Below are 15,554 nucleotides of genomic sequence, written 5' to 3' on the forward strand. Positions count from 1 at the left end.
TTTCCCTGCTGCACCTCTTGCATCGCAGATGGTTTTCCCCCGATATGACCATAGCTTTCTCTCTGGAGAGCAGTCCAACACCTTTCAGAGACGCTTTCTGAAGGTAGACCACAACTAAGGCATGTGTGCACTTTAACCAACCTTTCTAATTCATCTTCTAATCTTTCCTCACCTTTTCAACGTTCTCAGCCATGTTGCATTGCATTGATTTCATGTTTGATCGTTTTCCTGTGTGCGCTGACTTAGATATTTTAACATGACAGTTGCTACATTAATCGATTAGTTGTCAACTATTAAACTATTTTGATAATCCATTTTGATTAAAGAAAAAGAAAAATGTCCAAATTCTCTGACCTCTTTAGTCCTCTGTGACAGAAAAGACATTTTACGAAGTCACCTTGGATCTTTGGAAAATAATTATCGTCATTTTTTTACCATTTTATCAAACAACTAATCGATTAATCAAGTAGATGACTCACAGATAATGACTGATGATTAAAGATAACATGTAGGTGTAGCCCTAAAATTGTTTGTATAAAAGGTGGACAGAAATAATTAGGAAAAAATCTTCGAAGATGAACGACCATGTGTGGTTCTTTGTTGACAACAGTTTAGTTAGAGGCATATTAATTATCACTGCAAGGAATTTAAGGTTTGTCTTCTATTTGGAGGTCTTGGTAATATCATTTCCATGAAAGGGTTTCGCGTACCATGTTGCTTGCCGCAACAAAGCAAACCATAATGCGCCACATGTCTGTAGAAACAAGAGGGCGCAGAGGAAGTGTCAGCATGTGACTATAGAGACATCACTGGGCCTATATCCTCTTCAGTGAGCAAGACTCTGAGAGCGTTAATTGGTTCTGTGTGGCATACAGCAACAGAATGAGTGTGGAAGTCATCAGAAAGAGACATGTTCCCACTTAGATCCAATGACGAACGTCTTAAATCCAATGACAAACTAATCTCTAAGGTGGTGACAGTTCCATTTTTGTTTTGTGATGCATGAAAAATGAGCAGCTCATTTTTCAGTGTGGGTGTATTTCACTTTGTGACTAAATATCAGTCTGATTCACTGGAGAACATAAATACACTCTCCCCTCCTGTCCCCCTCACTTTTTAAGCCTCTGCATATCGCATGAGCTGGGACAAACAAATTAAAAGCAAATGAAGCTACACGTCAACAGCGGAAAAGAGTAATTAGGTTTTTGAATTATGCCGAAAGGCCTACATGGTTTATTCTGTGCAGTGTATTAAAGATATATAAAACAGCGACTGGGCTACATCTATGTGAAAGGAGTCACTCATAGTGCATCCTGCAGTTCTGCTCAGTTCGTCTTTTAGATTATTGTTGTGGTTTTCCGGATGCAACTGTACTGTTTTCTTTTACTCTGACCACTCAGCTGTTTTCATGAAAATAACATGTAAACACAGCGTACCACAAAACAGCGGATAGACAAAGTTAGCAAGGCGCATTTAGCAGATAAAAAGCAGATATCCTTACAGAGCTGGAGGAAACCTAAATAGCTAAGAAAAAAAAAATACTGGACTTGGTTGGACACAAGCATGATTCCAGTTGAATGCTAACATTGCTAACAACTGTTTGCAAACATGTTCACTACATCAACTTCTATGTCCAATGCGTAATATTTAGGAGGCTCTATTTACAGACGTTTATGACAGAAATGAAATACAACACACACAACTATGTAATTAAAATTAAACAATGTTACTAAAAACAAGAATCATTATGGTTTTCTTACCTTAGAATTAAGTTTTTATATCTACAGAGGCCGCTGGTCCTCTTCCACAGAGCATGGTGAACCGCCATGTTTCTACAGCAGCACAGAACAGACAAATTAAACAGTGGCTCTAGACAGAGTTTTCCACATTTTTACATATTTCATGGCCATCATAGTTTCTTCTTTACACTAGCAAGTTAGGACGGAGAGGGTTAGGGGGGGGTTGCAATCAGCAACTACACCACTAGATCCCACTTAAACCTACACGCTGGTGTGTTGTGACAAATACGGAAACTTAAGGCCACCCTTGTTAGTTCTGATAGTGGTTTCTGCCAGTTCTTTCCTGTACTGATACATACAAACTATAGGCAATGCAAGACTAATATCTACTAATGTTTTGCTTTTTTCATGACTAAAATATTTCTTGTGTTTCTTTCACTTATTTGGTTATTATTTTTATTTTTTCCATCAGGGTGATCAAGGCCAGGCTGGACCTGCTGGTCCTCCCGGTCCCCCAGGTCCCCCTGGTCCTCGAGGCCCCCCCGGGAATACAGGAAAGGACGGGCCACGTGGCCCTGCTGGAGAGCCGGTAAGAACTTCTCCAAAATACCAAATGTACAAACAATGCACGCGTACTCACTCCACTTAGCTGCTGTCATTATATTCCTTATTCTCCTCCATGATTCTCCCTCCTTTTCTCACCCTCTAACTAAAGGTTACACCACCAAAAAATACCATCACTTAAAACATCTTAAGCATCAGGAGCTGCTGTTAAGCCAATCGTGTTGACCTGGTAGGGTTCAACCACAAGGTGTGACAGATTGCAAACTGTGTGTGTGTGTGTGGGAATGAATTAAGGGGGAAAGGGTCTATGAGGTAGATTGCAATGAACCCATTTTCTCATTCTTCCGGATTCGCCAGTGAGCTGTGGCTTACCTAAAAGCTCCCAGAATAGCAACTCTACTCCTGGCCTCATCTGTTTTGTGTAAGACGGCGGCCACAAAGTTCTCCAGCACGCCCCCGTTCCCCTACCCTCCTACCACGACTATGTCACTGCGCACCCCTGAAACAGATATGGCACTGTGGCGAGTTCATGGGCAGTTTGCCGGCCTCACCAAACAATAGTTGTGCTCTTTGCCTAAGGCAGTTTGTGTTTCTCAAAATGTACTTTCTGCTTCCCAGAGTTTAGTACATATGCAGCGGTTGCTTAAAACTGTGGTTATAGGATGGAAGCGAGAGAAAACGGCTATGAAGGTAATTTTTGTTTATCTAAGTGAAGGAATGAATGCTGTGTTACCCTCAACTGGCACAGGACAGCAAAGGGATTCAAGTGAAAAATGTTGGTTACAGTGTGGGTGAGTTGAGAGCATACACAGAACCGACAAAAGAGAAAACCAGCACAGCTCCGAAAATGAGGAAAAACAGATATATCGAAGAGAGACGGGCCAGTCCTGCATCCCAGTCAATTTCAGATGTATTCGGCACGTTGATTAAAAGCCATTGCAAAACCCAAAACAGCGAAACAACGCAGAGTGCTCCATGTTGTGGGCAGATGTCTGAGTGGGCTGAGCAGGAGAAAGTGATCAAGCCTGCAAGCATGGGTATCCCTTGTTGTTTGTATCCGTAAAGTGGAAATTAAAGGAATGTGAGCTCAACCAAAGTTACAGCTGTCCTTGCATAAAACTTCTGCGGTGGATGTGTGCATAGATAAGTAAAAAATAAGTATTTGCTTTGTTTCAATATATAAGTAAATTTAGTATTGTTTCTAACTGAAAATGCATCTGACATCTGAACCGCTCTTCATCCATCCTTTTCTGCAGTCAGGATAAAAGAAGTGCTAAAAAATTATTTGCAACGGTGATTTGTGTCCCGCTGCTGTGGAGGAAAGATCAAAAGATGAGGAGGAGGTAAAAGGGGGTGAGAAAGGAGGTTAAAAGGCTGCTGAGAATGGAAATAAAAGAAGACCACATAGCAGTAGAGGAGATCAGGGTGACAGTTTGTATGTGCAGGCAGAGAGCAAGAGGAAGAAAACCAGCTGGAAAACATCTAAGTAGCTTCTGCACATCCTTTTAAAATATGAGGACAAAGTGGAAGGCTAATAACCTCCAATTTATGTCACGCATTTATTTCAAGTGTTCAAGTAAACTACTTGATAGCAGAATGTCTGTGTGTGCCTGTGCGTGTGCAAGACAGAGATTTGTTGCACAAGATAAGCTGCCTCTGCCATGGATGACTTCAATGCAGATGTTTAGCTGCTCCAAGCACACATCCAACTGGCCTTCGCAAACAGCCATGAGAGGTCTGTGTGCATAAAAAAAAAAAAAAGAAGCCAAATACTGATGGACAAATGTCGGAAACTGGACATGTGATATTCAGTGTCAGTGTGTGTGTTGGTGGGAGAAAGTGGGATGGTGTATTGCACATCATACACCGAGTCCAGGGCTTGATAGTAATCTCTTGCCAATTGCAAGTCTTTTTTGATACAGATGGGTGACAAATTTAATGAGAAAAACCAAGCAAGTGTTATCATTTTCAGTCTCTTGTTCGATGTTCTGTCTAAATGTCCCACAGGTGTTGAACCAGATTGAGATCTGGAGACTGCAAAGGCTATAACATATGAGCCGCATCATTTTTACACACATGAAAGCATTCATTGGGTTCTTGTTTTTTTCCTTTAACACCAGTCTCTGAATAACTGGTTATACCTTGTTGAACACTGACATCTAGTGGCCAGAGTGGTTTAACCCTATGATGGAGACTTACCTGAGTTTGAGTCACAGCTAAGTTTCTCTTGTATCTTATCTTCCTTAGGGTTTTCCAGGTCGAGATGGCATTGAGGTGAGCATTCAAAACCATTTACCCTTCAAACAATCTGACTCATGAAGCACTGTTAAGTCGTTGTCTCTCTTTGGATAATTATGGTAACCAAATATGTTTCTGCCTCATCAGGGGTCAAATGGATTGCCTGGGAAGCCGGTAAGAACATTCATAAACCTCAACTTCTCCCTCAAACACCTCCACTGTGTTGTCAAATTCTTCTGTGTGCTACAGAGGTAACATGTGACCAACAGTTTTTGACATTTACTGACTGTCATGACCTGATAGGGAGAAGACGGTGAACCCGGCTATCCAGGACCACAGGGTCCTCCGGGAGCAAAGGTACAGATCAGCTTTACTCATCGGTTATTACGTTTTGCATGCTGATTATCTTTTCATGCACTGACCATGAATGTTTATTGTGCATTGAAACAGGGCGAGCCAGGTATGGGAGAAAAGGGAGAGAGAGGCATGGATGGACTCCCAGGATTGAAGGTAGAAAAAAACATCTGAAAAGGCATTTAAACAATAAAATAAACACCAATAATTATTACTTTACTCATTAAAAGTATTTTTTTTTACACTATATCAAAAATGTTAAATATTTATTGCCTGAGTTTTACCATAATATGCCATATCTGTGCATCACACAGGGAGATAAAGGGGAAATAGGACTGCAAGGACCACAAGGACCCATGGTATGTGTATTATTCAAATAGTTAAAATCATTTTGTTATACTATTAAACACATACAGTGTGTTTATATCTGTCAATCATTTTTGCTTCAGGGTTATCCTGGTGAAAAAGGTGCCACAGGCTCTTCAGACATCATCGACTTCAATGGGAAGCTTCTAGATGCTTTCCAGGTGAGTGACATAAAGTGTGATTGAGGCCAGATTTACGGTTACCTCATATATTCCAACAGGCATCTCATGATAGATATAATGGAAAAACTTAAACAAACCCAGAAATGGTAGTGTGGTAAGAAACACATCTGAATATGTCACAAAACTGAACATGTCACAATTTCTTCTTGACAGGCTATCAACACCATCAGTGTTTCGGTAATCTGCTGTTGTTTCTGCATGGTTTTGGTGGAGTGATCAGTAACTAATACTTTTGATAATGCATAGACTCACACAGATTTGCATTAACACACAGCCTGTATGTATTCACACCTTATCCCACCTGCTTCAGCCAGTGGATCTGTGTGTTTTTGTAGATGCCCTACATAATACATGCTACATACTTCAGATGTATTGGATGTCACTCAAGAGGCCACATCTAAAGAGTCTTAGTGAATGTCCCTGGTTTACTCGTCTACCAGGCTCTCTTGTGTATTCATTTAGAATAAAAATGCACAGGCCCAGCAAATATAGTACAGCTGTGCTCTTCTATCAGATAACATGTACCCTTAAGAAGCATGCTTAATCATGCAGAAAAATCAACAACCTTTGTTACATTGTTCCGCGTGTGTTTTTATGCTATCTATCCAACGTGCCTCAAAAGATACTTGGCTATAACTTGCTATAGGGCAGCATGGTGTTTTTTTGTCTACATATTTGTGTTGTTCCACATAATTCTGTGAGTGCACAAGGGGAATGCGTTGGAAAGGATGGGAACCCCTCATAGTCGCCACAGTCTCAGTTTCATATCCCTCTCTTCATACACAAGACCCTTTGATTCTACCATGTACCGTGCTACATGCTAATAACAGATGGCTATCTCTGCAGTGGAGTGTGTATTTGATTAAAAACCACTATGCACCACGTCCCCTTGGACCTGATCTGAATAGGCTTCTGCATGCAACACTGTAGATAGCAGCGTGAGATAGTTACGAAAGGAGTCGGTGAAAACATAAACCTGAGATCTTATCAGAACTTCTTGCCAACGTGGAACAGTTGATACCAAATCACCCGCAAGGTCTCAGCCAAAGTTATGTCAGTGAAAGAACCAGTGCTCATTGGCCACCCAGCTTGTGCTATGTGTTGTTGTTTGTGTGAAAAGTCGTACTGGTTTAATTTATGGTTAAAGTTTAGGTAATGATGAATTTGGTTTAAAACAATGCTGAAATTTGTTTGGTTTGTTGTTGTTTGTTAGCATCATTCATTTTATGGCGTTCTGTCTAATTATTTGCATGAGTAGCCGTCACTTTCGAATGATGGAATATCCCAGATTGAATAGATGTTTGTAAACATCTTTTAGTTTCCATGGCTTAAATAGGAGGCCCAATGCAAAGTTAGAAATTGAAAAAAAGGGAGAGAATCAGCGTGTACACCTCTGGGAGGCAACATGAGTTCCTTTCTTATGACTTCAAGATGGCCAAGAACTTCAGAGGGAGAAGTAACAAGTGTAACATTGTGAATGTAGAGATTAAGGAACATGATTTACGATGCTGTCTTTCATCAGCCAGCATAGAAGACAGCATGGGATGGACATAGTAATGTATTCTTCATCCACCCTTAGCGTCATACAAAATCACATTTCTCTCATTTCTCCTCGTATTTGGGCATTGCTCATCCTGCCTCAAAGTAATTAACAGAATGGGAAATAACACCAGGCTATTGTGTAGAAAAAAAAACACATTCAGCAATGTATTACAATTTTTGAAAGATAAAATTGCTTCAAGTTGTTTCTGATCAGCCAACAGCGTTCATCATTAACAGAGTGAATGAAAGAAATCAGTTTTGTTTACTGTCAGACTTGCATTGTGAAACCCTGCAGCATTCTTGTATTGTTTTGTACTGGCTCATGTTCAAGCCTTTCGGTGGAAATCCCAGTTTTTCCACCACTGATAAACAGAGTAAACAGCAATATGTATACAATATGTCTAGGTGGCTGTCTGAAAATGGCAGAACAATGGATCACGTCTATGTTCATAGTTAGAAATCCACCGGGAATCATCTCTGCAGTTCCCCTCAGCTCTGTGGAGCTTTAGTGAGTTTCAAGTATTTGTTTTTGCTCAGCCACAATCAACAATCAGCCTTTTTTTCAGCACAAAAGCCACAGTATGTATTATCTACCCACCACCACCACTACCAGACAGCAAGCAACTAGCATACCACCTCAATAGGTGGATACAAATTTGACTCAAAATTAATGCTAATATTGTTCCACATCAGCTGGATGTGCCAATAAACAAACTCACAAACTCATCCTATCAACCAAAAAAGCATATTTCCACTGCCCCCAAGTGGCCAAAAAAGTTATTGCAGGCACAAGATAGTTAAATTGTAAATCAGTATAATGGTGGCATATGTATCAATAAATTGCTGTCTGTCTTTCTTTAGGGTCCACCTGGACCACCTGGATCCCCCGGCCGCCCAGGCGAAAAGGTAAGGGGGCTCTGTCAATGTGCGACCATCAGCTAGTGATGTGGTTTACAGAAAACCTAAATAGCTTTTCTGTTAAGAAGTTTGTGAAGTCAGTTTAGGTGAATCTTTCTTCTATTTGTCTTTTTGCAGGGTGAGCTTGGTTTGCCCGGACCAGCAGGAGTCGACGGAGAGAAGGTATGTGTATACACACACAGGCTGATGATTAAATGTCTTATGACATTGTTTCTGTTCATAGTTTGAGAACTTGTTGTTTTCTTTTTCAACTACTTTAGGGACCTAAAGGTGACCTGGGAGAAAGAGGACCACCTGGCGAGAGAGGAGAGAAGGGAGAGATGGGGCTCTCTGGGCCGACTGTAAGTAGTGACAGTAAAGTATGTTTCTCTGGTATACAAAAAATAAATAAAAAATACATAAACAGCTGGAAGTTCATCTTGCCTTTTGTGGGTCAGGGTATGGACGGACCGAAAGGAGAGAAAGGTGACTGCAGAATGGATGACAACCTGGTTAGTGTAACACACACACACACACACACACACACACGCACACAGATTATTACTTCACTTTCCTTCAGGCAGATTCTTGACACATTAATTGTGTGATCCTTCACAGTGGACATCTAGGTTACGTTAATTGCCATGGTTTGCTTATTTATCTGAGGTAATGCAAACATTTGATATCATTTAAAATGTAAACCGCATGATGCAACGATAATGCAACTTTGCAACAGGAACTAGTGCCATTTAAAGATCCAAAACTATTCAACGTGCTTTGGAAAATGGTCGGTGGGGATATAAAATATGCATGTGTTCACTTGTCTTTTTCATTGATGCTCAGGTTCAGATGATCTCCCAGCCAGGCCCACCTGGTCCACCTGGCCCGCCAGGGGTTCCTGGGTCCCCCGGATCCATGGTGAGTACTTACATCACAATCCAAACCCAGGTAGAAACTATTCAAATAAAGTTAGTTGTTCATATTGTAGCTTTTACACTCATAGTATACAATGTTTTGCAGGGGCTGCATGGAATGCCTGGTCCTAAGGTAAGACTACAATACCATACAGTATACGTAGTATGTGACGGAGGCTATGATGTGCTGTTTGGTACTCAGTGTTCCTGTGTTCTCATGCAGGGCGAGCCTGGATTTGGGATGAAGGGAGAGAAGGGCGAAGCTGGTACTCATGGATCTCAAGTAAGACACATTGATCCATTATTATCATAATAAAACATGGCATATCTGGACATACAGTGACAATAATGTACTTTTAACTGCAGGGATTAGATGGGCGGCCGGGCTCACCTGGGCCTGCAGGGTTAGTTGGTCTTCCAGGTGCCAAGGGAGAAAAAGTAAGCACCCAAATCACCTCTATAAATGTGTTTCCTAAATCTCTTTTTATTATTATTGTGTGTGTATATAAATAAAATATAAATATGACTATAAATGATTTATATGTGTGAATGTGTGTTCGCAGGGCAGACCAGGGGAGCCTGGACTAGATGTGAGTTTCTCAATGACAATTTAAATCTTGACATTTTCGATCAGAACATTTTGGATTTAATTGAACTTTAACTTGTATCCTGTGACAAGCTGCTTTACAATGTGCTTCTATGTCCAGGGTTTCCCGGGTATGATGGGAGATAAAGGTGACCGAGGGGAAAGAGGAGAAAAGGTTAGTACAGGATGCAGAAAGAAACATTAAATTATGTTCCACTGTAAAATTTATCTGACAGCCCATCTTGTTCAACATTTCCTGTTCATGCAAAACAATAATCCATGACCTAAAGGTGCAGTGTGTGAGATTTAGGGTGCTTTATTTATAGAATAGAACAGAAACTAAATATAATTTGCACGGCTATGTTCTTATTTGTGTATAATCACTTGAATATAACCATGTTTTAGAGTCCACCATGTTTCCACAGTAGCCCAAAACAGTCAAACTAAAGACTAGGTCTTGATCAGCGTTTTCAGTCACAGCCACTGTAGTTTCTCTTTCACAATTGAAACTAAAGGTCAAGTGTAGGGTGTTGCAATATGCAACTACGCCACTAGATGCCACTAAATCCTACACACTGCTCATTTAAGGGCAACAAGAAGCTCTATTTGATCTTTTCAGGTTCTTAAGGACAGAAATGGTCTTCTCTCGTCTTGTGTGATAAGTTAATAAGTGTGTGTGTTTCTGCTGTCCTCCTCATATTCAGGGTGACAGGGGAACAGTGGGAAAGCGAGGTCTAAAGGGCCAGAAGGGAGAGCAGGGTCCTCCAGGCCTAGATCAGCCTTGTCCTGTGGTATGTCACCGCACACACACACAAAACACAATGCTGCATACTTAAATTGCATTACTTTCTCTTACTTTCCTGTCACTTTTTAGACATACTGCTTTTCCCTGCGTTCTTCTCTCAGCACTGTTTCTTTCTGTCTTTTTTCTCTTCCTCCTCTGAATGTGTAACTGGTTCCTGCTGACAGGGGTGTGTTGAGACTAAAGGTCTTTCTGAGGAGGCAAGGCTTTCTTCCCCTCAACCTCCACCTCTTCCTCCTTCCGGCCCTGAGGCCCCCTGTCCTGTGGTATAGTATCTCTTCCTCCTTTCTCCTCCTCTTGCATCACTAGTTATGCATCTTCTGTTGGTATTTTCTTTTCAGACACTTTGTTTCATGTCTCTATCGTCTTTCAAACTCTGTCACGCATGTGATTATTGTCACCAACAATACTTTATGTAGGTCAGTATTCTTGAAATTAAGAGATGCCAGTTTACAAAATGTCACATTATTCAAACCAACAAAAGAACAGAAACCTAAAAAGAGCTCATGTTTTGGCAGTCAGTACATTATTCTCACAAATACAAAGTAGACACATAGATAAGGAACAGCTGATTGCCACCATCAAGGAAGATGATCAAAAGGACACTTATTTGCTCTCCGGTGTGAAGTTAAAGCAAAAAAGCAAATAAGAGTATTTCCCAAAATGTATGTAATGAGAGATCATCTTTTAAATAAACACAAATTTACAACTTTCCTATGAATCAGTCTCCACTTTTACTTTATTTAATAACATTAGTTTGCTGACAAGGAGTGCACACCTTAGACATTATGACAGTTGCCGCTGACATTTAAAGCGGCATGGTGCAGAAGTGTAAGGCATGTTCAAGCATCGAATGTCATTTTGTGGCTTGTTAACTTTCCACTGCTGTTCTCTCTCTCTGCAGGGTCATGATGGGCTGCCCATACCAGGCTGCTGGCACAAGGTGAGTGTCATGAGGTCTAACATATTACACTTTTTCTTTTTTTTAAAAAACAAACTTATTGTTAACTTATTAATAGCATCTGATTAGCATTTGAGGTAGCAGTCGTCAGACAATAGTAAATAGCTAACACTTTCTGTAATCATACATTACTCATGAATGGATTGTCAGAATTAAATTCATTGCTTGACTCTGATTTGATACAGGGGCATTTTGTAAGTATATTTCAGTGTCTGAGCTTGTTATTGTAAAGCATGCATATGTAAGGTCAGTTATTTTTGATCATTTTAGGGCCTTGTGCTTGGATTTTAATTTGATATGTTACTAATTATTAATCCCTTATATTCTTCTTTTGCAGTGATGACTAACCAGCAGCATGGAATCTGTACATATTGATATGGTATATATTGGAAATACTACACCAACAACCCACTTTTCCCTGTTTGTTTTTTTTTTCACATAAAACTTTTTATATAATATATTGAGATTTTTTTAACAAGGACATTTTTGAATCTACAGTATTATGAAAACTTTTTTTTTTTAAACTCTAGAGATCGAGTGTTGTTGTGAATGCAGCTATGGTTTTGAGAAGAAAAAAAACTGAACTGGCAGTGGGACTCTTACTTTGAAGGACAGTCCAGATGACAGTGTTGGAGTGCCTTGACGTTCTAGCTGCCTTACTAACAAAGTCTGACTTGCTGCCTGATTGTAATCATGAACGCTGTATGGATATGACAGTGTGTGCACTCACCCAGTTCTGGCGGATGGTTGGATGCTTGGCTGTGGCAGATGGAGGAATGTGGGTCAGTACTCTCCTCTCCTCTCTCTGTTTTCTAAAAGGAGGAAATGGCAAAACAGAAGCTCAAACGCAAGCGTCTCTCCCAGCCCTGAACGGGTTCGGGGCCTGGTGGAGAAAGGACACGTAGAAAGGCAGAGAGCACAAGGGGGCAGGTTGGCCTTAATGAAGAAGAGCGAGCCATGTAATGCCTCGGTGTCATACTGAACACTCAGATCCTCCATTATGGAGACTCTCCAGGAGGGGGGGCAACAGAGAACACTGCATCTTCACATTCACCTGAGAAGAAAAGACACACCTGTGGCTGGTGATGTTGCGCAATAGCTTGATAACCGGTCAAAGTTATTTGGGAGTCACTGTCGTCACTGGCACATAAGGAAGGATTAACTGCACAGATACATTGAACATGTTGTGGTGATCTCTTGTATGGCTCTTTTGTAAAAGGTTTTCACTAATTAGATGCATGATCATAACAAGGCACAGTGTTGTTTTAGCATCCTGACAGCGTGTATGACTTGTGGTCCCTCACTGAAACCTCAAACGACAGTAGATTAATTTTTATTTGCATTTAAAAAGTCTTTCCATTTCAACAAGCCACTCAGATAAGTCTACCTTTTTATGGCTTACACATGTGGCAGTGGTGACTTGTGTGTTTTATTTTATTTGTTATATTCTTACCATGTTTTTTTTTGTCCAGTTACATTTTGCATTCCTGTGCATTGCCATGGTTGTGGAATATATAGATAGTGAAATTTCAAGGCCAGATCTGAAGGAACCATTTACAGTATTCATGATAAACCAGTGTTTCAGTTGCCAGTCAAATTATTTCCTTAATTGTTTTCAGTGTAACTGATACTTTTCTTTTTTTTTTGACTGATCATTATCCTTTAATCACTGATGAAGACATGTGTAATTAATGTTGCCAGTTTCTCTGGACAACAGTGTACGTTTTTTTGCTGCTGACTTAAATGTGTGTTGTTTGTTTGATATTTTGAATCAATATTAGTCATTTGGACTGAAGGACTAACAGACTAAAGTATGAAATTTGAATCAATTGTATCATTCTTTTTTGGGAGATTAGTCATTTTTATTCAGCAATACACCTTAGTGTTTATAACTGTCGGTTATTTTTGCATTTTGTGTATGTGCTTTCATCACAAACAGTTTTAGTCTTTGCGATCAGATGACTTTTATTGGTGTGTTTTGGTCTTTGTCATACATTTTTTCTCAGATGGAATAATGTTCATGGTGCTTAAATACTTTTATGTACCCATTTAAAGCTCTACTCTGCATATTCATATGCAAAACCACACACACACGTCCATAGATACACATGCATTGTCATGCTGAACATAGGAAGAAATTGCACTTGTACTATTTTCAAATATTTGGCTAAATGTATACAGGACAGAGATTATATGAATCATTATTTAGTTCTGGATGCAAAGACATGGACATGAATGGGAAATTGTGTTTATGTTTCATAATAGACATCTGTATATTCTACAATGGTATTAGTTGCACTTTCTGATATAATATGAATAATATTCAGCATTTTTTTAAGGCAGAATACATATTCAGATTCAGATTAATCTCTATGGCACGACTGACGAACAACCATTTACAACACGTGTATGTTTTATTGGTTAGCAGCACAGGGTGCTAAACGTTTCTAATTCCAATAATTGCCCATAAACAACCACAAACATCGCAACATTTTAACATTTCAAACAGGGTCAGTATTACTGTTTTTTGATGTTTTGTTTTTAGTTTTTTTTTTCAGGTGAAGAACATAATGTTGGTTTGTGATGTATTAAAATGGAATTTGTTATTCCAATAATTAGTTCAAAGGGCAATGCACTAGAAGGATAACAGTGTTGGTTCAGTTCATGCTGAATCCAGAAAACACACAGTACATTGGTAACGCTGACTTCCTCTTTAATTAAACACATCTGCAAGCTCACTTGCAGACTGGTTCATGTTATGTCGCAAGTCATGATGTAGGCCACATATCCCAGAAATGACAGTGTAACATAACCTCTTATTAACTTTATTTTTTGCAAAAAATCATTTTACAAATCTGAATTACTGACATCACACAAAACAATTTCCATATCAGTGAGATAAATATGATGTGAAGTTCCATTCAGTGTTTTAAGTTTAGATGGGTGTGGTAAGAAAAAGTACACTGCACCACTTGTTTATGAGGTTAAAGTTTTCAATAAAATAAAAATCTGTGGATGAGCTGCATATCATTTGGCTGAAATAAAACCGCTGACATCCAAATGTAATTTGAGAATCATAAAAGAAATTGTACGCTGAATGAGACGTTATATTGAAATGGTATAACTGTAAACCACACAGTTCTTAGCAATATTTCACTGGAAGCTGATGGTTATCTGTCACTTAACATTATTATATGTGTTTATTTCTTTTGCAGATTCTATCAGTTTCAGTTTTAAGGCTTAATGGAGTCAGTAAATGGCACAATGTCTGAATACAGTTTGGTGTTTTAGCAAGTCATATATCACAGTATTAGCTTGACTTTGTGAGATTTTTTTTTTCTGGTTGTGTATTTGGTTGTAAAAGAATTAAGCTATTTTTGTAATTACTTGTCTAAAAAAAATGTATAACATGAAATCTGGTCAACTAAACATGTAAACTGAAGTAAACTCTCTCCAGTTGTATGTTTTTTTTTCTTGTCCATTAAACCATAATCATGTAAAATTATTCAGTGTCTTTTATTCACAATGAATATAGAAAATCATATATGATGATCATATTATGCGATAGATAAAATAATATTCAGGCTATACACATCACACCACAGAGCTCTATATATATTACTTTTTTTATGGCACTTTCCAGCCTGTGTACTTTATTATCAATCATATAATTACCTTTTTAGTGCATCTTTACTAAAAAGTAACTGGAAAAGAGGATGTATAACAAAAATGACCACAACAAATAACAAACTTTGGACCCCAAAGCAGATACAAAAATGAAATAACCTGCATTATCTTATCATTGCTGTCCTTTTCTGTCCATTTACAACTATCACGGTGAGTAACTTTAACTAAAATTGTTGTTGATGGTGACCATCTGAATCAAATATGCCCACAGACATTGGTGTGTTACCCCTTAACCCAATAAAGTGTGCTTTGTAATTTTTATATCAAACAAATCCAGAAACATTTTCACAAATCATTCTCATATGATGTCCTCTATTGTGACAGCTGACTTAGCTCATAAACATCAGGCCACACAGCTGGTTGTAGTTGAGAAGGGAACACTGGAACAAAGGCAACATCTGCTTTAATTGTTTACAGCAACTCTGAATTTCACGTTTTTCATTTTAAATAACAGCTATTTTTATATTTGCAAATTATCTTTTATTTATTGTTTTTTGTTTGTGACTCTTAAATCTGTGCCACATTTGTTATGGACAATGACCGTCATGGAAGTGTATGACATCTATATTGCATGTATCATAGCTTAAATGTGAAAAGGGGGAATACTTAAAAATACATTTGTAAGTAATTTCATTTTTATTGTTACCATTAAGATGTTCTAAAGATATCTACAACTATATTAAAGTGTTCCACATTACAAAATGTTCTTTCTTATGCTTTCT

General features: G+C 38.9%; 1 protein-coding gene across 8 annotated transcripts in view; it reads left to right on the forward strand.

Annotated features, from left to right (window-relative positions):
- col23a1a (collagen type XXIII alpha 1 chain a) overlaps positions 1–14,227 on the forward strand; it is a 116,446-nt gene extending 102,219 nt beyond the window's left edge. For 2 of the 8 annotated variants that reach the window (XM_019265519.2, XM_019265523.2), the window contains 24 exons: positions 29–103; positions 2,212–2,328; positions 4,551–4,577; positions 4,689–4,715; positions 4,845–4,898; positions 4,992–5,051; positions 5,210–5,254; positions 5,345–5,422; positions 5,597–5,620; positions 7,847–7,891; positions 8,021–8,065; positions 8,164–8,244; positions 8,341–8,394; positions 8,726–8,800; positions 8,903–8,929; positions 9,020–9,079; positions 9,163–9,234; positions 9,360–9,386; positions 9,504–9,557; positions 10,087–10,173; positions 10,352–10,450; positions 11,089–11,127; positions 11,331–11,339; positions 11,965–14,227. In XM_019265519.2, coding sequence (XP_019121064.1) covers positions 29–103; positions 2,212–2,328; positions 4,551–4,577; positions 4,689–4,715; positions 4,845–4,898; positions 4,992–5,051; positions 5,210–5,254; positions 5,345–5,422; positions 5,597–5,620; positions 7,847–7,891; positions 8,021–8,065; positions 8,164–8,244; positions 8,341–8,394; positions 8,726–8,800; positions 8,903–8,929; positions 9,020–9,079; positions 9,163–9,234; positions 9,360–9,386; positions 9,504–9,557; positions 10,087–10,173; positions 10,352–10,450; positions 11,089–11,127; positions 11,331–11,339; positions 11,965–12,015 — 1,332 coding nt within the window. In that variant the 3' untranslated portion in view covers positions 12,016–14,227. Of the gene's footprint in view, positions 1–28; positions 104–2,211; positions 2,329–4,550; positions 4,578–4,688; positions 4,716–4,844; positions 4,899–4,991; positions 5,052–5,209; positions 5,255–5,344; positions 5,423–5,596; positions 5,621–7,846; positions 7,892–8,020; positions 8,066–8,163; positions 8,245–8,340; positions 8,395–8,725; positions 8,801–8,902; positions 8,930–9,019; positions 9,080–9,162; positions 9,235–9,359; positions 9,387–9,503; positions 9,558–10,086; positions 10,174–10,351; positions 10,451–11,088; positions 11,128–11,330; positions 11,340–11,482 lie in introns of all 8 variants that reach the window. The other 6 variants (XM_019265521.2, XM_019265524.2, XM_019265520.2 and 3 more) reach the window with 6 other exon arrangements.
- The last annotated feature ends 1,327 nt before the right edge of the window (positions 14,228–15,554 follow it).

The sequence above is a fragment of the Larimichthys crocea genome, chromosome I (genome assembly GCF_000972845.2).
Source record: "Larimichthys crocea isolate SSNF chromosome I, L_crocea_2.0, whole genome shotgun sequence".
NCBI classification, from domain to species: domain Eukaryota; kingdom Metazoa; phylum Chordata; class Actinopteri; family Sciaenidae; genus Larimichthys; species Larimichthys crocea.